Source organism: Canis lupus, chromosome 24 (genome assembly GCF_003254725.2).
Source record: "Canis lupus dingo isolate Sandy chromosome 24, ASM325472v2, whole genome shotgun sequence".
In the NCBI taxonomy this organism is placed as follows: Eukaryota; Metazoa; Chordata; class Mammalia; order Carnivora; family Canidae; genus Canis; species Canis lupus.
Window position 1 is genome coordinate 42555231 of NC_064266.1, and position 22689 is coordinate 42577919.

Genomic DNA, 22689 nt, shown 5'->3' on the forward strand with positions numbered 1-22689 from the left:
TGTCTTCAAGGTTCATCCCTCATCAGAGCTTCCTTTTTAAAAAAAAAAAAAAAGATTTTATTTATTTATTCATGAGAGACACAGAGAGAGACAGAGAGAGGCAGGCAGAGACACAGGCAGAGGGAGGAGCAGGCTCCATGCAGGGAGCCTGATGTGGGACTCGATCCCAGGACTCCAGGATCACACCCTGGGGGGAGGGCGGCGCTGAGCCACCCGGGCTGCCTGCTTCCTTCCTTTTTAAGGCTGAATTATGTTCTCCCATATGGAGAGAGCACATTTTATTTATCCATTCATCCAGTGATGGACATTTGGGTTCCTTCCACCTTTTGGTTGTTGTGACTATTGCGCTATTGCCACATGCATGGGTGTGCAAGTATCTCTTCAGACCCTCCTTGCAATTCTTTTGGGTATATAACCGAATTGCTGGATCACGCGGTAATTCTATTTTTCATTTTTTGATCAACGCCACTATTCTCCACAGTTTACATTTGGCTGCACCAGTTTACATTTCCACCACCAGTGCACAAGGCTTCAATTTCTCCACATCCTTACCAGGCAAAGGTGAAGATTTATTTTTTATTTTTTATTTTTTATTTTTTTAATTAATTAATTAATTGATTTTTAAAAAAGACTTTATTTATTCATGAGAGACAGAGAGAGGGAGGCAGAGACACAGGCAGAGGGAGAAGCAGGCTCCCTGCAGGACTGGATCCCAGGTCTCTAGGATCACACCCTGGGCTGCAGGCGGCGCTAAACTGCTGCGCCACCGGGGCTGCCCAGATTTTTTTTTTTTAGAACCATCATTCTTATAAAACAAAGAGCAACTTTAAGTCATTTCATTTTATTAAGTTATGCAAAATATCCTTAAACAACAAATAAGGTGTTACAAAAATTCAAATAGTCACAATAATAGCTTACAATAGGCTATAGAATTTAAGCCTCATTACCTGCACTCAATTAATATGCTGTCATGAAAAGAATATAATGCCCTTCCAGCTGGAAAGTGCTTCTACGTGTTCACTTTATACAGGGCTTTTGGACTTGGAAGACTGGCACGCCAGCATTTTAAGAATATGAGAGATGAGGGGGGAGTCCTTACACAAGGTACCTGTGTAGCAAATCATCGTGAAGCACGCTTTTAATATCTCACAACTTTATTTGCCAAATAGATTTCAATAAATCTGAAAAAGTGAAATGTGGGACCTATGGGTGATTTTATACCAGGAGGAGGAAAGTTCAGAGCAAAAACAACTGCTGAGGTAAGAGGAAAAGTATGAAAAAGATATCATTATAAACATGGGTACTAGTTAATTAGTTACTAGTTAATTAGTTACTAGTTAATTAGGTAATTGCTTAACTAGTTAATTAGGCACTAGTTAATTAGTACCAAAGAGGCATTTCGCAGGCTTCTCGATGCTGAGGAAAGTCTCTTCCACTGGCAAAGGAGAAATACTCACCAATTCTAGGGCATGACACACGAAGCACAAACTCTCCACGAGTACACATTTCATTATCAGTACACATTTCATTATGTTTCTTCTCACTCTGCTAATTATTTAAAACAGTATCAACAAAGTAGTTTTAACAAAACAGAAGAGTGATGAACTGTATAGTAGTAGGTGACAGTAGCTCACCAGGGAAATTTCACACCTGCCAGAAAACATAATTTAGGAGGAATACAAACTCAAAGTGAGCCTTGCCATACATCAAAGTAAAATAACTATGCATTACCATCTAATCTAGAGGATTCCATCTTCTACTCATTCCCCCCCACACACACTACTAAGATCTTTTTGTTGAATTTAGGACTAATTAAACGCATTACAGTAACTTTAAACTCTATGGAAAATTCATTTGTATTAAAATGGATATAATATCAGTTTTTTAGGTTTAGAAAATGCTATTTGGAATAGAAAGGGTGTGTACAATTTAACATATAGTCTCCCAGCTTTGGCTGTTTGCACTGAAGCACTAAAGAGTCTGTACGACAACTGAAATAACTAGTATCCCCCCCAAATCACTGCCCATTCATTGCAGGCCACCTTGCCAGTATCAAGTGAATGAATTGATAGGTTTGAGGTTTTATCCTCCAATTTAAGATCTAGGCCTTTTATAAAATACCTGCAATGTTTTTTTGAAATATCCAGTGAAAAACACATGCAAACAATTCCTGGCACTAACCTCAAACTTTGGAAAAACTGAGACCATCCATTGTCATGAACTTAATTGTTTCAAAGAGATTCTATGAAACTTCTAACTTGCTGAAGAGTTGACCCCTATAAACACGGGCTCTGAATCTCTGTCACTTATCCGTCACAGGTCACTTTGTTCAGGCCCTGGTTTCTGGCTGTGACGCCCCTGCAGCCGACAGGAGCCACCTCTCCCAGGTACTGTTGCACTCTCACAGCGGACACCTCCTTCGCGGCATCTTCTTGGAGAAAAGGAACAGGGTTTGGGCAAATCGAAAATAAAGTCAAGGAATCAGTGCATATACATTTCGGAAATAATCACTTGGTTTTTAAACACAGCAAAAGTCTTAGAAAAGGATTTTTTCCATTTATAAGACATCCATATAAGTATTCTGATGGCACCTATGTGCTTCAGGGGATTTTGCACCTCAGCCCTCTAGCTTTTAGGGCTGGATAATCTGCTGGGGGCTGTCCTGTGCATTGCACAGTGTTGGGAGCACACCCGGCCACTACCAGGGATGGGTGGATGCCAGAAGAATGCTCCTCCTCGCTTGTGACAACCAAAAAATGTTTCCAGGCACTGCCATATGTTTGCTGGGAAGCAGGATCGCTCCCGGCTGAGCAGGCTGAACGCGGATCCTGCGGACCTATATGGTGGCTGAGCTGCTTGCCCGTCTTGTTTTGGTGCTCACGGAAGAACACCACCAGCCTGAAAAAAAAGCCAGCTGCTCGCAGGGCACTTGTCCCTACTGCCAGCGAACACATGCAGAGTCAATTCGGGGTCACGCGTTGTGCTAGGCACCCAGCGTGAGCCACACCCAGATCCAGAACCATCCCTGCCCACCCTCCAGCAGCTTATAAAATAGTCAGCTCCACTTTGGGAGTTTAAAAATAGGTCACTGTAAATCCGATGATAGTCATCCCTCTACCCACTTCCCAAATTACTCCCCAAGAACACCCATGGGACTTCACCGCCTGCCCGGGAGCCCACCCTCCCCAAAGCTCCACCTCCTGTCGGGGCAAGGGTGGAAGATATGTTTGCTGGTGGTTTCCTGAAGCATCCTACGGGGCGTCCGGGGAGAGCACTAAGCTGTGTCTCACGGATGCAAAGGCTGAGCCACTGACGCAGCAAAGTAGAAGCCAGACCATTATCTGGATAATACAGGTCAAAAACCCTTGAAATGCAAATTAAGTATTTTTTGCCAACATAAGCCAGTGTACTCTTTCGATTCATGCTTTGTCTGGGGTGCGACAGCTGACCATCCCACATGCAAGATATGTTTTAATGCACCCAGTCCGTTTTTAACTGCTGTCCGTTTTTAAACCTCTGCTTGCCCACCTCTGCCCTCTGGAAGGCGAGCAGCAGGGCAGGCTGCCTCCTGGGTGCTCTGCATGACCTGGTCCGAGCGATGCTCCTGTTTCAGACACCGGTGTAGGTGCAGCGGGAGGGGGTGTAAACGTGGGTCCACTTTCATCCCTTTGATTTTGTTCATCATTAACTTCAGCGTCACTGTCCTGGAAGGGTTGGCTCGGCCGAGGAGTTGTCATCCCACCGCAGAGGCCCATGGCCAGCGTGGAGGCCCCTATGCTTTAACTCTGCTGCACTGCAAGCAGGTCACCAACCAAGGGCAACATCTTCAAAAACTTTTCCGTCGTTCCCTATCATTCGGTCTCCTAGTGAAGGCTAGTCTTATTCAGACAGAATTTGGCCCAAGGTTTTTAGAGGCTTTAATAGATAATTAAAAGAAAACACTGCATTTAGATGTCAAGCGAGAGCCATCAGGTGCCTTATTAGCCAGGAAGTCACACATTTGTAGGGACATTATAGGGTCCCAGTTAGAGCATGGATCCCAGTAGCCTGGCCTCTGGATCCCGTTATGGTGGTTGGAAGATTTGAGGTGGATCGCACCTGTTTATTATCTTCTCCAATAAAGGGCTGTGTTCATTATTTGCTTGTTTGTTTTAGTGGGAATGAATGAACCCTGCTAACGCCAGGCCTGGTGTGGACTCGAGGGCCAGGCCCACCTTGGATGGGAGCTCAGTGTGGGTAGAGCTGGCACTTACTGAAGAATCAGATAAATGTGACGCCGAGCACCAGGTGGGGATGTGCAAAGCAGAGGCACAGCCTTGGGTGTATGTGAGATGGGGCTGACCGGTTCAGGGGTCAGAGCTGAGATCTCTGGGATCCAGAGGTGAGATCCTGGGGATCTGTGGGTGAGTCAGCAGGAATCTCACCTGGCTGGGACGGGTGGGATGCCGCTAGCCACACCCAAGGTCCCAGTCCTCAGAGCCCTGGGTGCACAGGGAAGGTGTTCAGGTGGTGGGTAGCAGGGACAGAGGGGAGAGGTGCTGAGATGGGGTCCTGGGCTTTGGGGAGACAGGGTGGATCCTGTCCTGTGTCTGTGGCCTTGAGAAGTGGGCGGGGGTGCTGCTAGTGTGTCTCATCTTCAAACACCAGCATGGATCAGGGTGGCGGGAGAGAACGAGGCTGAGGGTCAGAGCGAAGGAGAGAGGTGTCAAGACTTCAGTTGTAAATGGACTGAGATTGAGAGAGCGGAGAGGGGACACTCACCAGGCAGTGGGACACTCGCTCCCAGCCTGTGGGGGCTGCCTCGGGGCTGCAGTCCCAGATCACCAGGGACCTGCCACGGAGGTGAGGGTCACCCAGGCAGGTATGGAAGTGGGTGCAGGTGTGGACACGGGGCCAGGTGTGGCGGTGGTTACAGGTATGGAGGTGGTGCCGCTGTGGATGCAAGGTGAGGTGAGAACAGCTGCGGGTAGGACAGGACAAGGTGAGGTGGCTGGGGAAGCCAGCGAAAACACCAGGAGGCTGGATGCATGCTGGGCAAGCGGGAGGGGAGAGGGTCAAGAGGGTGACCAGTCCGGGGTGCCACGGCGGCGGAACGTGGTAACAGGGAGCTTCTGGTGAGCTCAGTGGTGTGATGGAGCAGAGTAGACGGAGGGGCCTGGCAGGGGCAGGACTGAGTCCGTCGCGAACACGGTGGCAGTTTCATGGGCCAGGTGGGGTGGGCGTCGTGCAGGGGTTCATCTTTTCTTAGGACACTTGAGTGTGTTTAAGGCTGGCGGGCAGGAGAGGCTGGGTGCGGGCCACAGGCCAGCGGGAGAGGGCGGGGAAACATGGGGTTAGGGACAGGAAGGCAGTGCCAGGCAGCGTCACCACGGGCCTCAGACCTCAGATGGGAACGGCGAGGGGGGTGGGGCTCCTCCATAAAACTATGAAGAGTAGTATTTGATGACATCGTCAATGCAAAGACAAATCGGGTCCAGGCCGGAGTCGACATTTTTATATGCGTATTGTCACGTTCATTTCTCTTCTGGCTTCACCCCACACCCCGCAGGCCGACCTGTGCCTGGGGATGGGGAAGCCTGGGAGCTGGTGGAGGAAGGTCTGAACAGCTCGTAGTGGCCCAAAAGAGAACTCCAAAATATAGGGGATTTAAGAATGAGGATGTCATGCACACATTTTCCATTTGTTTTCGAGGTAACGTCGAGTGGTTTCCAATCGTGCTTTCCAGTTCTGAGACTCTCATATGACAGGAACGCAAAACACAGCACAATGCCTGCCTAAGAGTTAGGTCTGTCCCCTCGTGGCACAGAACCTTTCACAGGGCAGTGGGGACGCAGGCTTTTTGCCCTAACCTGGGAACCCACATCTGCCCCCCCTCCCCTGGCCGAGGATAAAGACTGTGATGCCCGTAATGGCCCCCAAAGAGATATGTCCACATCCTAACCCCGTTAACACCTGTGAACGTAACTTTCTGTGGAATAAGGATCTTTGAAGATATATAATTAGGTTAAGGATCTCAAGATGAGACATCCTGGATCTTGCAGGCACCACGACCAGGGACAAGTGTCCTTGGAAAGAAGAGGAGAGACAGAACAGGGAGGGAAGCTCGGGTGATGTGTCCACAAGCCAAGAGATGCTTGGAGCCAGAAGCTGGAAGAGGCAGGAGGGCATCTCCCCAAAACCTTCAGAGGGAGGTTTGACCCCCTGATGTAGGACGTCGGGGACCCAGAACTAAGAGGCAGTGGCCACTGCTGCAGCAGCCCCAGGACACGCACATGGCACCGGGCGCAGGTGACAGTCCACGGGCTTCCAGAGGGGGCAGCCTTCAGCCTCTCTAGACCCTCCCACCAGGACCCCCCCATCCCGTGATGTGCAGAAGCAATCACCCCCACCGTGCCAGTGCCCCGAGGTGGCAGGGGGCAGCAACAGAGCGGGGCCTGGGCCCAGGCCCAGGCCCAGGCACCTGTCGGGGCCCCGCACTTCGGGTGTCTGGGTGGGTGCCCTGCGCAGTAACACTCAGCACCCGAGGGGAGACACGGGGAAAATCACTCTCAAATTAAAATGTAGTTTGTTTAAAATGAGTTACCGTCTTTCTTTACTGCCGCCTCTTTCGGGCCGGCCGGCTTGCTCTTCATCCTTCCTGTTTTCCCCGAGGCAGCTGGCTTCCCTGGCCCCGCACTGCACTTCGCCAAGTGTCTCTGCATATTACTCTGTCGGAGAAATGACACAGAGCACGCGGTGGAGTCAGCAGCACCGAGGGAATGTCATTTAGAACGCCACGGGGAAAGGCCCGGGCGCAGGAAAGCAGGGGACGTGGGCCTGGTTTATTCTTTCTTTCTTTCTTTTTGATTATTTATTTTGATTATTTCTTTCTTTCTTTTTGATTATTTTAGATCGAGAGAGAAAGAGAGAGAAAGAGTGCTCCCGACAGCGAGGAGAGGAGCAGAGAGAGGGACAAGCAGGCGCCCTGCTGAGTGCGGAGCCCAATGCTGGGCTCAATCTCATGCCCCTGAGATCATGACCTGAACCGAAGTCAGGAGTTGAACACTTAACTGACTGAACCCCCCAGGGGCCCCATGCCTGGTATATTCTTATACAAAAAACATGGCTTTTTATTTTTAAAAATTTTTGAATTTATCTGAGAGAGAAAGAGAGGGTGCTGAGCAGAAAGAGAGTGGGCTGAGCAGAAAGAGTGGGCCAACGCAGGGCTCGAACCCAGGACCCCGGGATCATGACCAGAGCCAAAGGCAGATGCTCAACCACTGAGCCACCCAGGTGCCCCCAAAAGGTAGATTTTTAAAAAGGGGGGGCCCCCTCTGTTGTGTTTAGGTCTAGCCAAAAGTGAGCTTATTTTGAATATATGTTATTTTTTTATCATAGAAGTCAACGAAAAGACAACATTTATTCTTCTAGAATGCATCTACTTTCCAAAGTGAGGCTTGATATTGAACCAGAAATTCAACAGATTGTCAATTTTAAGAAAATCAATAATATACCATATGAATTTTCCTGCCCTGCCAGCCTGCCAGCTTCTCTCCTGACCTACCATGCATGGGGTTACTGACTGGATATTCAATATTCTGAATTTAACAGCAAAGTCAGAGGTTCCCTGGTCAAGCCTATTAACAACGCATTCTTACATAGGAACACTTAGGATGATTTAAATGAAGCTAGAAATGTTTCACCATTTGGAAAATTCAGATGATACAGTGAGAAAGTGGTGATGTGTCATTCAATTTGCTGAAGATAGAAGGTCTCCCACCTAACTTCCACTCTGGCTCCAGTGTGATGCTCTGTGGGCCTGTCCTGGTTCATGGGAAGAAACAGAAGGATTCGCATGAAAGTGGAGGGGAGGATGTTGTAAGTTATTGAAACTTGTTCCATTTTGGGTTGGCAAACAATGGCCCAGGGGTCAAATCCAGCCGGCCAATGATTTTGTAAAACAAGTCTTCTGGAACGCTGCTGTGTCTGTACATTTAGGAACTGTCTATGCCTGCTTTTGTGCTACAACATCACGCTTGAGTAGTTGGGCCAGAAACGGGTCTGCGAAGCTGAAAATATTACTACCTGGCCCTATACGGAAGAAAATTTGCCAACCCCTGATTTATATGATGATTATGCATCATCATAACTAAACTTTTCAGGGCCAAGGATTCCTCGGAGGATATGATGATCGCAGTGGCTCCTTCCAGCAAACCACAGACTCGTGCACATGGACACACAATCTCCCTCCAAATTCACAGAGTTCATGGCTAACGGCTCTGGACGTCGGCTTTGGGTTAATAAACAAACAACCCCTCCACCCCCCCCACACACATCCAGCCTTTAAAAAGTAAGTGTGCTAAGATCTTAAGTAACTGATACGACATTTAGGTTGTTTGGGGTGCAGGAGCAGAGCTGTATGACAGACGTGTGTCGGAGGGACGCTTCTCAAGAGAGGAGGGACCCAGCACTCGGAATCCCGAGCAGGAGTCCTCACCAGGAAGGAAGGACGGCCCGACGACCTGGTATGGAGACACACTTGACTACTGTGTGTTAAAGAATGGGAGTTTGTGAATGATGTGCTTTCTAAGAATTTAAATTGGATTCAAGTATCCAGAAGGGCACGTATTTCTCTATTTTTCAAGGCTTCGTATTTTGGGGCAGTTTCAGGTTCAGAGCATAATCGGGAGGGAGGGAGGGACTTCCCTTGTGCCCCCCGACCCCCCCCCGGCCCCCGCCACGCACAGCCTCCCCCATCATCACATCCCCACAACAGGGGGCACTTTTGTTATATTCGATGAACCGACGTGGACACATCACGATCACGAGCGCTCCTGCTGCTCCGCATCCTGGCCAGCATCCGGTGTCATCAGCGCTCCGGATTTTGGCCATTTTTGCTAGGTGTGTGGTGGCGTCTCGTTTTACTTGCATTTCCCTGCTGATGTACCATGTGGAGCATCCTTTCGTGTGCTTACTGGCCGCCTGGACCTCTTCTCTGGTGCGGGGTCTGTAAAAGTCCCGAGCCCATTTTGGCATCGGGTTACGTGTATGTGTTTTCGTAGGATTGCCTTGTAAGGGTTGTGTCTTCTGGACGACCGTCCTGTACCGGGGGGACCTCTGTGTGTCTTTTCTCCCTGTCTGTACCTTGCCTTCTCAGGTCAGAAGCTGTGCATTTTAGCGAAGGCCAGCTTGTCAATGATTTCTATAGAACTTTGTTCTCCTCCCTCACTACTGTGTTGGCTATGCTGGGTTTTTTGCGTCTCCACGTAAACTCTAAAATCATTCTCTTGGTATTGGCAAAATCGTGTGCTGAGTTTTTTTAAAAGATTGATTTATGGGGGGGGGTATGGGAGGGGCTGGGGGAGGGAGAGAGCTGCCCCAGCAGACTCCTCGCTAAGCGCAGATTCCCATGACCCTGAGATCACGACGTGAACAGAAATCAAGACCCAGTCGCTCCCTGGCCTGAGCCACCCAGGCGCCCCCAACGTGCTGAGATTTTGATAGGAATCGCCCTGAATCTATAGACCCAGTTGTAAAGGAGTGACACCTCGGCATTATTTTCTTACCCATAAACATGGACTCTTTCTCCATTTATCCAGGTTTTCTTTGATTCCATTCACCAGGGCATCTTTCATTTCCAATGTAGTAATTTTTTTGTGGTTCTTTCACAGATTTCCATCTCTGCTGATGTCTGTTCTCGCGTGCCATCTGCTGTAGTCATTAGCGCCCTTAGCACGTTAATCAGATTTTTTTTTAATTTTAAGATTTTATTTATTTATTCATAAGAGAGACTGAGAGAGAGGCAGAGACACAGGCAGAGGGAGAAGCAGGCCCCATGCAGGGAGCCTGATGTGGGACTCGATCCTAGGACTCCAGGATTACGCCCTGGGCTGAAGGCAGGTGCCAAACCACTGAATCACTCAGGGATCCCTAATCAGGGTTGTTTTAAATTCCTGGTCGGACGATCCCAGCGTCCCTGCCACACCTGGTTTTACTGTTCCCTCCCTTCCAATTGTGATTTGCCTTTTGGTGTGCCGGGTCACGTTTTCCTGGTAGCTGGACCTGACGCCCTGGGGCAAAGGAGCTGCTGTGAACCAGGCTTTAGTTAGTGGAGGGGAGGCGCGGGGAGGGCGTGATCTGTGGCCCGTGGCCTGGTCTCACTGTTTCCGTGAGCCGGGCCTCTGGACTGCGAGCCTCACAAGTGTTTCCCACCTCGGGTGGGACTGGATGGCTCTCGTGGGCTGGAGTTGGGTGTCTTCCTTCCGCCAGGTCTGTTAGCCTCTGATGACACCCCACTGGGTTAGACTCAGGTGAACTGGTTTCCCCAGAGGGAGACCTTGTTAGGGAGAATGGAGTGTTCTGGGCTGTTTCAGATGGCCTCCTCCCCGTCCCCTGCTGGAAGGAAGCAGGAGGGATCCTTCTTCAGACACTCACCGTGGGAACCTGGTCGAGCTCCTGGTGGTAAAACTCACAGTACTGCGGGGGCCCCTCTGACTGGGCCCCGTTTTAACTCTCACACTTGTCCACCTGAGCCTCCAGCAAGTCCTCAATTCCACTCAGGTTTCCCACCCCGGCGCTGGCCCCCTGGAGGCCTCTGCCCACTGAGTGTCTGCCCTGGGCAGCCGTGATTCTGTGTCCACCTGTCTGTCTCCGTTCTTAGGGGCAGTGGTTGGCCCTGTGTCCTCTCCTCTCCCACACATCCTTAGAAGAGTTGATTTCTCAATCTATTCAGGTTTTTACTTGTTCTTAGGACAGACTGGAGACTTCCAAGTGGAACTGGAAACGGATTCTTTAATTTTTTTTAACAGCTTCATTGAGACTGAATTTGAAAACTATATAATGCGTCCATGTAAATTGGATAATTCTGTGGTTTATTCGCAGAGTCGTAAAACTACCACCACAATCAATTTTCGAACATTTCAAAAAGAAATCCTATTTCTTTTCACGGCAATCCTATTTCACGGCACTCTCTGTGTTCTCCTCCCCCAGCCCCTGGTAACTGCTAAGCTACTTTCTGCCTCTATGAACACTCTGGACATTTCCTAGAAAGGGAATCATATAATATATGACTTCTTTTAAGGTTCACCACGCTGTTGAATCTACCTGTACTTCATTTCTTTTAATGGCGGAGTGACATTTCGTTGTATGGACACACAATGTTTTATCTGTTTATCAGCTGACATACATCTGGGTAGTTTCTACTTTTTGGAGTTGTTATGAATAAGGCTGCTATGAAAATTTACGTACAAGTTTTCGTGTGGTCCTGTGTTTTCAGTTCTTTTGACTATATGCCTAGGAGAGGAATTGCTGGATCGTACGCCTACAGTATGTGCCACTTTCCGAAAACCAGCCAGACTGTCTTCCAAGGTGGTATCACCATTTTAAAATCCAACTGGCGATGTTAGGGGGCTCCGATTTTTCCACATATTTTGTTACCTGTCTTCTTTGATTGTAGCCACCCTCATGGCTGGCCCTAGGTGTTATTTTTTTTTTAAAGATTTTATTTATTTATTGACATAGAGAGAGAGGCAGAGACACAGGCAGAGGGAGAAGCAGGCTCCATGCAGGGAGCCCGATGTGGGACTCGATCCCGGGTCTCCAGGATCACACTCCAGGCTGCAGGCCGCGCCAAACCACTGTGCCACCAGGGCTGCCCGGCCCTAGGTGTTCTTGCCATGATTCCACTTTGTATCTTATCCTCAGCAACGAACGATGCTAAGCACCTTTTCATTTGTTTACAGGCCATCTGTATGTCTTGTTTGAAGAAATGTCTATTTAGATCCTTTGCCCATTTTTCATTGGATATTTATCTTTTTATCATGAAGTTGTCAGAAGTTTTATATATAGCTCACCTCATTTTACTGTACTCTGCTTTCCTGTACTTTGTAGGTATTGCATTTTTTTTGTTTTTGTTTTTTTTTTTTTTTTTTTTTTTTTACAAATTGAAGGTCTATAGCAATCTTGCATCGAGCAAGTCTACTGATGCTGTTTCCAGAAAAGCTTACACAATGTCTCTGCATCACACTTTGATAATTCTTGCAATATTTCAAACTTTTTCATTATAATTATATTTGTTAGGTGATTTGTGATCAGAGATTACAACTTCCTAAAAGCTCAAATGATGCTTAGCATTTTTTAGTTATAAGGTAATTTTAAATTAAAGTATATACTTGTTTTTAAGACATAATGCGACTGCACACTTAATAGACTAGAGCATAGTGTAAACGTAACTTTTACATGCACTGAGAAACCAAAACGTTCCTCTGACTCACTTTATTGCAACATGTGCTTTATGGTAGAACTAAGATGCACAGTATTTCCAAGGTATGCCTGTATTCTAGATGCAAGTTGAAACACACTTTCGTGAACGCAGGAAAAAGTTTCAAAACTACTGATTGGATGTTCCGAGGGATTCTATGAGGTGGATTCATTCTTTTTCTCCATTTTCTGGCTCTTCACACCCAAGGGCAGGTTCTTGGCCATGTTGACTCTTTGCAATGTTAACTCAGTAGGAACACGACCGTGTCTGGAGTGTTGCCACTACTTGTATTTGAAATGGCGAACTTCAGAGTATTGACGCTCCAGGATGACCCTACGCAACCCGGAAAAACCACAAAGAGGAAAGATAAAGCGTTCCCCCCCAGAAAAAGTGTCACTTTCAGATAATTCAAAACTTGCATAAAGCCAGCAGGGAGCATGGACATCGTCTAGGGACCTGGCTCATCATCTGTGGTGGTTTTTCTACAAGTTCCACATGCTTCCTTTAAAAAGGAACCTTGATCCCCCGCCTCTTGAATCTTGGCTGGACCTAGTGATTCGTTCATAACGAATAGAAGTAAGGGGTCACTTTTAAAACCAGGTGACAAAAGGCACAGCGGATTCCCCCTCGCTCTGTCTCACTTGCTCTGGCTCATGAGGACACTGGAGCAGCCCAACGGAGAGGTCTATGTGGTGAGAACATGGCCAACAGCCATGGGAGGGGGCGTCATCTTGGGACTGGAGCCCCCACCCCCACCACGCCTGGGGTGATGCAGCCCCCAGTGGACAACATGTGGACTGTAACCTCGTGAGACAGTGGGCCAGACCCACTCAGCTAAGTCCCTCCCAAATTCTTGCCCGAGAAAAAAAATGTGTGCTAATAAATGTTTAAGTTACTATGTTTTGAGGTCGTTTGTTGTATAGCAATAGAGAACTAATACGGCGCCTAAAAAAAAAAAAATATCACAGAAGACTAAACGTATTTCTTAGCAGAGTTCCAACAACGCTGTTCTAAGAACATCTCTGAGATGTTCCGAAAATTGCATTCTCTCTGTGAAGCAGCCTAAATCTAATTCACAGGAACAATGTTAAAATGTTACACTCAAAGCAGGGGTTCTTGCAGATTCTGGGGAATATGAGAATTCCCTAAAACTGTTTGCGAAGTTTTGTTTGTAGATTCGTCTTTTTTTTTTTTTTTTTTTCACGGAAGGAGAGACCACACTTTCATAAGATTTTCAAGAGCTTTGTGACTCCAAAAAACTAATAAGCACTTCCCTGAGGCAGGGTGGATGCCATCTTCGGCCCCGGCAAGTTTCTATAATTGGGTTTGAACTCCCCGAGTGTGTCAGCGCCTGTGAAGCAGAGGAACCTCTTGGAGGAGGATTTCCTGTGACTTAAGTAAGCTTACCCAGCGGGAGAAGCCTTTGCCACACTTGGGGCATTCGTAAACGGTCGGGATGAAATTTGTATCATGGTATTTCTTGAAGTGCACGTTTAGAAGTTGCTTCTGTCGGAAACATTTATTGCAGGAGAGGCAGGTAAATGGTTTCTCGCCGGTGTGGGTACGTATGTGGACGGTCATATGACGTTCCTGGGAGGGAAGGGAGGGAACACAAGCAGTTTAGCTACTTACGGGGATTTTTTTTAGTCCTTGACATTTTCTATTATATGCCTTTCCTCCCTCTCCAAAGACGAGTATGTGATTAAGAAAAATCACAGCACATACACTGTCAGCCTGGGGCTGCTACGGTGACAGCAGTCTGGCCAGCTGTGACACAGACTTGTGCACCGTCCCTGCCATCAGGCCACCAGCGGGTCGTGCAGCCCCTTGGGGCATGTGGTGGAATGTTCCTTGGGGAGTGAAATGATAAACTTCTGTCGCTCCAAGAGAGCTCATGGATTTGCAGCCCGACTTCTATAACTATTTGCAACGACCTGAGTTTACGGAGGGCAGATAGAACCTGCACACTTAAAATCTAATGTCAGAGGGGCACTGGGGTGGCTTGGTTAACATCCGACTCTTGGTTTCGGCTCAGGTCATTATCTCGGGGTTGTGGGATCCAGCCCTGCATTAGGCTCCCTGCTCAGTGGGGAGTCTCCTGCTGCCCCTCATCCTGCTCACGCTCTCTCTCTTTCTTGAATAAATACATCTTTTTTTTTTTGAATAAATACATCTTTAAAAACTTTTTAAACAAATCCAATGTCAGAGTTTCAATTCAGTGGCTATTTGGGGCTGGAAGTACATTAAGCATTTAAACATTTCCCCTCCTACTTCCTGATAAATACTAGGACGCATCTTAATATCTCTTTAAAAGCTTAAAAGTGATAACAACTGTTCTTAGCAAAGAAATAACCAGAGATTTTAACTAATATTTACATGAGTTAATAATTTAGAAAAAGCCAGGTGCAGATATAAAGTCAAGCAAAAGTACTAATTTTATCTGTTTTACTTAAATGTTATGATCACACAAGGGAGATACACACTCATGTCGACATCACTGTTCACAGCAGAACCGACTGTGATTCTCCAAGGCTCTCTCTCAAGGGCACCCTCTTTCTCAAATGCCTGTCCTCTCTCCCTCCTTCCAGGACAGCGTGGTGCCCCGTGGGACCATGATGAACTCATTCCGGGGAGGTATGAGCCACACTGTCCTGGGAGGAGGGGGAGAGGACAGGCATGGCGGGTGGGGGGGGGGGGGAATAAGGTTCTTTTTGTATTCTATCACTTAAAAATCCCGTGATCTGATACTTTGCATGAATTTTTTACCTACACGTGATTTTGTGATATAAGAGACTGATCAGTCATTTGGCAAACATCAGTTTACTGAGTCATGGAGAGCTTCTAAATGCTGACACATTTCATAACGCTCTATTAAAAAAAATGCTTTCTTAAAATCACTCCAATCTCACTAAAAAAGCCTTAAAGTGTTAGAAAGCTGTCGAACTCATGGTGGTGGCTACACAAATTTCTAATTGTTAGTTTTCTCTTGACAGCTGAAATCATATCCTCGGCAACACATTTTCCTCGAAGTGATGGACTCGCTGTATTTATTTTCAAGAAAAAGGCATGGAGTCCTGCCAAATGTCTCAGACTGAAGCAGTGGAGTCCATCACTTGCATTTTCAAGTGAAAACAGTGGTTAGTGAAAGAGTGGCTAGTTGAGCTGGCAACGCCAACAACGCCACTTGAGCTTCCCTCCAGACAACTGCTGCGCTCCGGAAGATGGTGGAGGAGCTTCATCGTTACAAGTATTCAGGGTCAAGACTGAATGTAGCTGGTAATTGTTCCTGCCTCAACAAGGACATTCTTTTTTTTTTTTTTTTTCATTCAGAGGTGGAGAGAGAGGCAGGCAGAGAGGCAGAGACACAGGCAGAGGGAGAAGCAGGCTCCATGCAGGGAGCCCGATGTGGGACTCGATCCCAGGTCTTCAAGATCACACCCCAGGCTGCAGGCGGTGCTAAACCGCTGCACCACCGGGGCTGCCCAACAAGGACATTCTTAAATAAAACTGCCTTTTATCTTTAGTCCAGCACAAGACGGCGAGAAGAACACAGCCCAGACTAGTCCTGCCTGGTGTCTCTGCTCTGCTTTGTTCTGAGGCACCTCTGCTGCTTTGGCACCATCATGGCCCATGTCAACATAGTGAAAAGGGCAAATAATGCCCTGGTGTTAATTCATTAGCTAAAGATAACTTTGATCTTAGGGCCCTGACTGGTTTCAAGGACATGCAGAGGTCTGTAAGCTATACTTTCTTTTAAAAAATATTTTATTTAATTATTTTAGAGAGGAAGAGAGAGAGTGTGATGCACACGTGGATGGAGGGGCAGAGGGAGAGGGGAAATCCCGAAGCCAACTCCTCACTGAGTATGGAGCCTGACACGGGGCTCCACCTCAGGACTCTTAAGATCATGACCTGAGCTTAAGCCAAAAGTCAGACGCTTAATCAACTGAGCCACCCAGGTGCCCCTGTAAACTACACTTTTTAGGAACCATAACTTTGAAATATTGGCCCCAGACTGCTTACTGCTTTCTGGTTATTCTGAATACACTCTTTCAGGAAAGCATGACTTTTATCAGTATTTTTTATTTCTTCTTTCTTTCTTTCTTTCTTTCTTTCTTTCTTTCTTTCTTTCTTTCCTTTATTTATTCATGAGAGACACAGAGAGAGAGGCAGAGACACAGGCAGAGAGAGAAGCAGGCTCCTGTGGGGAGCCTAATGTAGGACTTGATCCTGGGACTCTGGGATCACGCCTGAGCCAAAGGCAGATGCTCAACCACTGAGCCACCCAGGTGCCCCTTTTTTTCAGTATTTTCAAAGTGACAGAGAATCCCCTTCCAACCACCCCTGCTTCCGTATACCACTGCCTTCCTCCATCTCCTAAACCCCCTGAAATGTAGTACCTGCTTGCAGGCATAACTGCAGTGTTCACATTTGAATCTTTTCTCATTTTTATGGGTTTTCTGGTGCTGAATGAGGGCATAGCGTTCATGGAAGACAGAAGAACAGTAGTGGCACTTCATCTCCATGGCTTTGTAAGTATGCAAGTTGCTCAAGTGGACACCTAAAACCAGTGATAGAACGTTAGGCGCTGAGATGGTATTATTTCTCTCCCGGGTCCTCTGTGTCAGGGCTTCTCCATCTCAGCACTATTAGCACTTGGAGCTGATTTCTTTTGGGGTGGGCTGTCCTGTGCCCTGGAGAAGTGTAGCGGCATTCCTGGCTTCCACCCACTAGATACCAGCAGCATCCTTTCCTGTGACAACCAGAATGCCTCCAGATAGTGCCAACTGTCTCCTAGGGAATGAAACCATTCCCTGCTGGGTGCTGCTCAAAATGTACCTCACGCTGACAACTCAACCGAATCCCCTTTCACTACAGAGTGAGACGGCACCGAAGGTGGGGCATGTTGCATATTGGACCTAACGTGTTCATTTAATGAAGCGCCCTGAGAGCTTTATCACGGTGTGGGCAGGTCTTTAGGATGATGTTAAGGTGGTTTTGCATAACAGAGCTATAACGTCTCTATTTTTACTTAAAAAAATTCCAGATGTTCTGTTAGAAGTCAGTGCCCTGTTTGTTTTTCCTGTGTTGTAACTGACCTAGGACCTGTCGTAAGGTCTGATGGGACATGCTCTAGAATAATTCCTGCCGAACCGAGTCTAACGCATGGTGGTTTGTGGTCCTTTGTGTAAAAGGCCAAACCCCAGTGGATGACTGGAGGAGGTACACCCTAGACATGCTGACTCAGTCACAGAGGAGCCTGATTTCTCCCATTGTGGCAGGAAAGAAGACCCTGCTGGTTCACAAAGCATCATACGGGGTATGCGGAGTGGGCTGCCTATCAGGGTGAGGTGTAACCTCCATCACTTTGTCCTGTTGTCAAAGTCTTGTTTCCTTTTTGGGCAATAGGCCTGTGGCCCTTGGGTCCTACAAGGTCCCACTGGGCTATGTTTTCTGGCATGCAGGCAACTATAGGAACATTGACAGAATGTTCCAGGTTAAAAAAAAAATGTTAAGGCTTCATCAAACACCCTCACTCTTTCAGAAATGTTCTCAAAATGACACACCTTGTCACCAGGCTTTCTCCGGGCAAATTGGTGACTTGTGTTTGGGCCACCGTGTTCTGATCATCACGTGCTCCACACTTTGGAAAGAGATATAAGATCATGGAACATGGAAGGCCCAGGAAACCCCAAAACTGAGAGGCTCATTCATTCATGGTTGCTGCTACTTCTAGATCCTGCCTGGCTTTCCTGGAGGGCAGGATAAAACCCCAAACTCCTAAATCTGCCCTTCAGAGTCATTCACAGTTAGTCCCATTCTTGCTCCGTGGCGTGGCGTGCCATTAAGAGGGTGTACGGTGACACTGCAAGGATTTCAGGCCAGAGGCTGGCCTCTTTTATTCAGGTGAGTTCCTTAAGGGGAGGGCTGTTTTGGTGCTTCTTTTTGTAACCTCAGCTCCCTGAACTCTTTAGCAAGAGTCTAAGGAAGGTTTGCAGTGATAACTGGTGAGATTAATAGTGTCAGAACTACTACCTGGCACCCGGGCACCTCCTAGCTTGCCTTGAGGCAGCTCACTCTGTGTCTAAGCCCCTTCATCATCAGTAAAAACGGGCCCGGTACGGAATAAACCAGTATCTGTGGACGCGTTTTAGGAGCTGAACTACCTGTGTGATTGCTCAGCAGGTGCACCCAGAACTGAGCGGCTCCGAAAACAAGCCATGAGACGGCACTTCTGCAATCTCGCCACTAGATGGGGCCACAGGACCTCTGGAAAAACCCACCCTTTCCTGTTGCTGGTCCCGCAAGGCCAGCTGCCTCCTGGTCACCAGCCCCGGGATCCACAGGTTTCCAGGCTGTGCCCCGCCCCGAGAGACAACAGATACCGTAATTAAAAGAAGTTCATTAAGCCAGACACTCACGCAGGTCACTCTTCCTGGCGATGATGGTGTCACAGTGCGGACACTGGTATTTGGGGACATTCTCGCTGTGCTTCTGTAGAATGTGTATTTTCATGGTGCCACTCTGGGTGAAGCGTGCGTGGCACACGTGGCATTCGTAGGGCTTCTCCCCTGTGACACGGATGAACAAAAGTGACCCTCTGCACGGTGGCTGCACCCAGCAAGCCCTGATCCTTTCCAAAGGTCATGAGAGCCGAAAGCTTTTCTTTTATTCCCAGGGTCCCTTCTCAGTGCCTTCCCTGTACACTTAGCTCCATAATTAGTGCCAGATGCCTACATCAAGCCCAGACACGTGACAGCAGGTACAGCCGTGTGGACAGTCGTCCAAACAGGCAGCTCCCCGAACATCTCGTGGCTACTGCTCTGTTAGCTACCCAGTTCCCTGGTATAAAGAACCGAGACACACACCTAAACATATTCTTTATATATATATATATATATATATATATATATATATATATATATACACACACACACATAGTAAAAGCTATATTATATAAAAATATAAAGTAAATGGCATATAGTCCACTAATTCCACTTCTGGGTATTTACGCAAAGGAAACAAAAACAGTACTTTGGAAAGATATATGCCCCCCTATGTTGACTGCAGCATTATTGACAAGACTTGAAATACGGAAGCAGCCCAACTCTCCACCGGTAGGTGAATGGATAAAAAAGATGTGAGATTTTATATCTATCTATCATCTATCTATCTATCTACCTATCTATCTGAGATATATGAGAGATATATATAAATGTATATACACGCACACACACAAAGGAATACTGCTCAGCCATAAAAAAAGAATGAAATCTTGCCACTTGCAATGATATGGATGGACCTGGAGGGGGTTTTGCTGAGTGAAAAAGTCAGGCAGGGAAAGACACCCTATGGTTTCACTTAGATGTGGGATCTACATAACAAAATCAACGAAACAGACTCATAAATACAGACAACTGGTGGTTGCCACAGGAGATGGGAGTTGAGGGACGGGCCGTCGGATGCAGGGGATTAGGAGGTCTGAACTTTCCGTTAGATAATAAATAAGTCCTGGGGATGAACAGCACAGCACGGGGAATGTGGTCAATAGTACCGTAATCGTGTGGTAGGCGTCACCTCGTACAGTGGCAGAAGGTGAGCATCACGTCAAGTATGTGACAATACCGTCACCATGTGGTACCCCTGAAGCTAGTGTCTATGTCAGCTTCAGGTCCACTAAAAATAAATAAAAAGTAAAGTAAGCGCATCACGAAAGCAGAACGCTTTACGTCTTGCCTTGCAATTGGAGGTCCCGTGAAGCAGGTGACTTTTAAAACCCCGACAACCCTACAGAGGCAAACACGTGGCAGCGTTCCACTTCTCCCCGTGGGGTCACAGCCCGGCATTCACGTGGGCTCCCCCAGTGCTAAGTACATGCAAAAGTGCAGACCCAAATCCCCACCTCGGAAAGGATGGAGAAACGCGCTTCGACATCGGAGCTTTAACTGTGCCGCAAGGAACCTTCTGCACGGCTCGCTTGAACCTGGGGGAGCCTGTGCTGCTGTCGCGGGGCTTGGGGCACGCGTTACCTGAGTGCGTCCTCATGTGGCGCTTCAGCTTGTAGGTGTCCTTGCTGGCGTAGCTGCACAGGAGGCACTGGAAGGGACGCTCCCCGGTGTGCGAGCGGATGTGGCGCTTCAGCTTACTCGCCTGGTGGACAAATGAAGGGCATTGAGGGCCATCGGCACTTAAAAGTCCTAAGAGCCTTCAATTAATCAGCATGATCAAAGATCTGGAAATTGGTCAGATGTTAGGGTCAGGGCGGATTTCACACACTGAAAACTGGGAACCCGTCTTTACTTTTTATTTTCCGCGGTGGATGTTGTTCTCCATTTGATGTGTGCGTATAAGGCCCTTTGTGGATAACGAGCAGTAATTTCGAGAGACTCTCGACTCAACTTCCCTTTACAAAGGGAGAATTGAGGTCTAGCCGCTCGGAGCCGTACACGCACTGATTTTCATTTCCAAGGCAACATACATTCAATAGTGCAAAGTTGGGATCACGCAGCAGCGCGCGGAGGCCAGGAGACTTCTGTTCGCATAAATAAAGCCGGGGCCTTGAAACGGCGGGTCTTTAATGGACCAGCATCCTTAAGAGGTGCTTCACAGTTCTGTGGACCCTAAATGGCCCATGAATGGAGGAAGGCTGTCGCTGTCAACTAAGGACAAGTTCTAGGTGTTAGGGGTTTCTTTAGAAGAAGAAACTTCAAAGTAAAAGGAAGCAAAGTCTAATTTGATTAATTACATATCCCAGGCAATTAATTAAAAGGCAAACCACATATTCCCTCTCGTTTGATCATTTTCTGCCTGCCTGTCTGATCACCTTCTAGAACTTGTTCTTCTTCTGTAAACACTTACAGCAGGCCCTTATCTGCCTGCAGCAGAACACAGGGCAATCAGCCACACTTGGGCGACAGATGTCGGAAAGCCTGCGTCAGCCCTGCCTTCGATCTCAGGAAGGCTACGCTTCGTCTGACTCCCCAGTATGGGACAAGCATACGTAAGCCTGGAGAACATTCAAGAACTGCAGAAGTCTTAGAATGGACGATGAGGTCCAAACTGAAAACTTCAGCTTAGATTTTTAGAAGGAAACTGGAAGTCTTCGAGTATATGAGAAGACAAAATAAAAAGTTTTAACAGCTCCAGCACGAAAGGCGTGATGAGCAGTGGGAGCAGCAAAGGCAGCTGTGCACAGACGTCCTCTGTGGCTCCGAAGGGAGCAGGGGACGAGGGGTGTTCACAAGCTTCCAGGAGTGTTGTGAGGTGCCCACAGCCTCTCTGCATCCCTGCTGGCCCCAGCGTCGAGAGATGGTGCTGGGGGAGCTTAGGCTATGTCCCCCTCTTAAAACAGCAACGAGGCAGGGCTTGGAAACTGTACAGAAAGGATGATGGCAGTGGCAGAGGGTCCCTACGGTGAGGCCGACCACCCCTTGGGTTGTGTGCCGGCTGCCCACCCCCCGAGGAGGGTCTCCACCAACATGCAAGCCAGGCACCAACATGGGGGCCTCTTGGGGCCTAGGATTCTCAGGTGGCTTTGTACTTTGAAATCTTCACTGTGGGTTTCTATCCAGAGCCATCACCTTTAACTCCGAAGACAATTTTTAAAAATAGTAATAGTGGGAAAAAATTCTTGGAACCCAATCCTGACCCTGTCCGTGAGCTTCCCTCATTTGCGAAATATGGTTGCATCATGACTGCATTTAAACTTCAACCCTCCCCTTTAACTCCGTTCGTGGGAGTGTGCGATTCCTTTCCCAACTGGGCTCGGACTCAGGACCCAGCATGTATGCTGACGGAGCTGTTCATTGTAGACAAGTGGCTTTGTAAAGTTAAGTGTTGCATTAGGCTGTCATTTCATTTGGGGTGTGGCCGAGCTTGCCTGAAGGTACAAATAAAACGTTGAAATGACCGTGTCACATCACTGACATTTAAGAAAGGTGGTCTTTCTGTAATTAAGAGAGGAAATGGGCCCTGTCTGAACCTTCAAACAAGCTTTGTATCTGACCAGGTGCTGCTGACCTAAGATCCAAACCTGCAGCAAAAACTCATACTGGATCTGGGTTCTATGTTAGAGCAAATGCCTTTGGATTTTGTAGAACTGAGTACATTCCATAAAACGCCATACAGAACTTTTTAACACACTTGAGAGTTATTTCTCAAGTAGAAATGATTTTATTTATAATTTGTACACCTTTAAGTGTTGCTTTCGCTAATTGATAATCAAAGAAAAAAATCCAATTTTCTTTTCTTCTTCTTCTTTCTTCTTCTTCTTCTTCTTTTTTTTTTTTTTTTTTCCGAGAGAGAGAGTGTGTATGTGAGTGGTGGAGAAGAGGGAGGGAGGATCTTAAGCAGACTCCACACCCAGCACACCAGCACAGAGCCTGACACGGGGCTCAATCTCATGACCCCAAGACCATGACCTGAGCGGAAATCCAGAGTCGGATGCTTAA

The 22689-nt window shown here is 47.5% G+C and overlaps 1 protein-coding gene and 1 long non-coding RNA gene across 7 annotated transcripts in view; one reads left to right on the forward strand and one right to left on the reverse strand.

The window, feature by feature from the left end:
* Positions 1-821: 821 nt before the first annotated feature.
* The window catches only part of CTCFL (CCCTC-binding factor like), a 30410-nt gene continuing 8542 nt past the window's right edge, over positions 822-22689 (reverse strand). For 2 of the 5 annotated variants that reach the window (XM_025470493.3, XM_035705829.2), the window contains exons 6-11: positions 20269-20389; positions 18661-18810; positions 16639-16799; positions 13646-13828; positions 6584-6707; positions 822-2431 (exon numbers count right to left, since the gene is read on the reverse strand). In XM_025470493.3, coding sequence (XP_025326278.1) covers positions 2307-2431; positions 6584-6707; positions 13646-13828; positions 16639-16799; positions 18661-18810; positions 20269-20389 — 864 coding nt within the window. In that variant the 3' untranslated portion in view covers positions 822-2306. Of the gene's footprint in view, positions 2432-6583; positions 6708-9774; positions 12572-13645; positions 13829-16638; positions 16800-18660; positions 18811-20268; positions 20390-22689 lie in introns of those variants that run through there. The other 3 variants (XR_007405565.1, XM_025470494.3, XM_025470495.3) reach the window with 3 other exon arrangements.
* On the forward strand, positions 17613-22155 carry LOC118352224 (uncharacterized). Of its 2 annotated transcripts, none has more exons than XR_004809007.2 (2): positions 17613-18145; positions 18422-22155. It is a non-coding gene; the product is annotated as an uncharacterized LOC118352224 (long non-coding RNA). The 2 variants fall into 2 exon arrangements; XR_004809008.2 differs by having other exon boundaries at positions 18425-22155.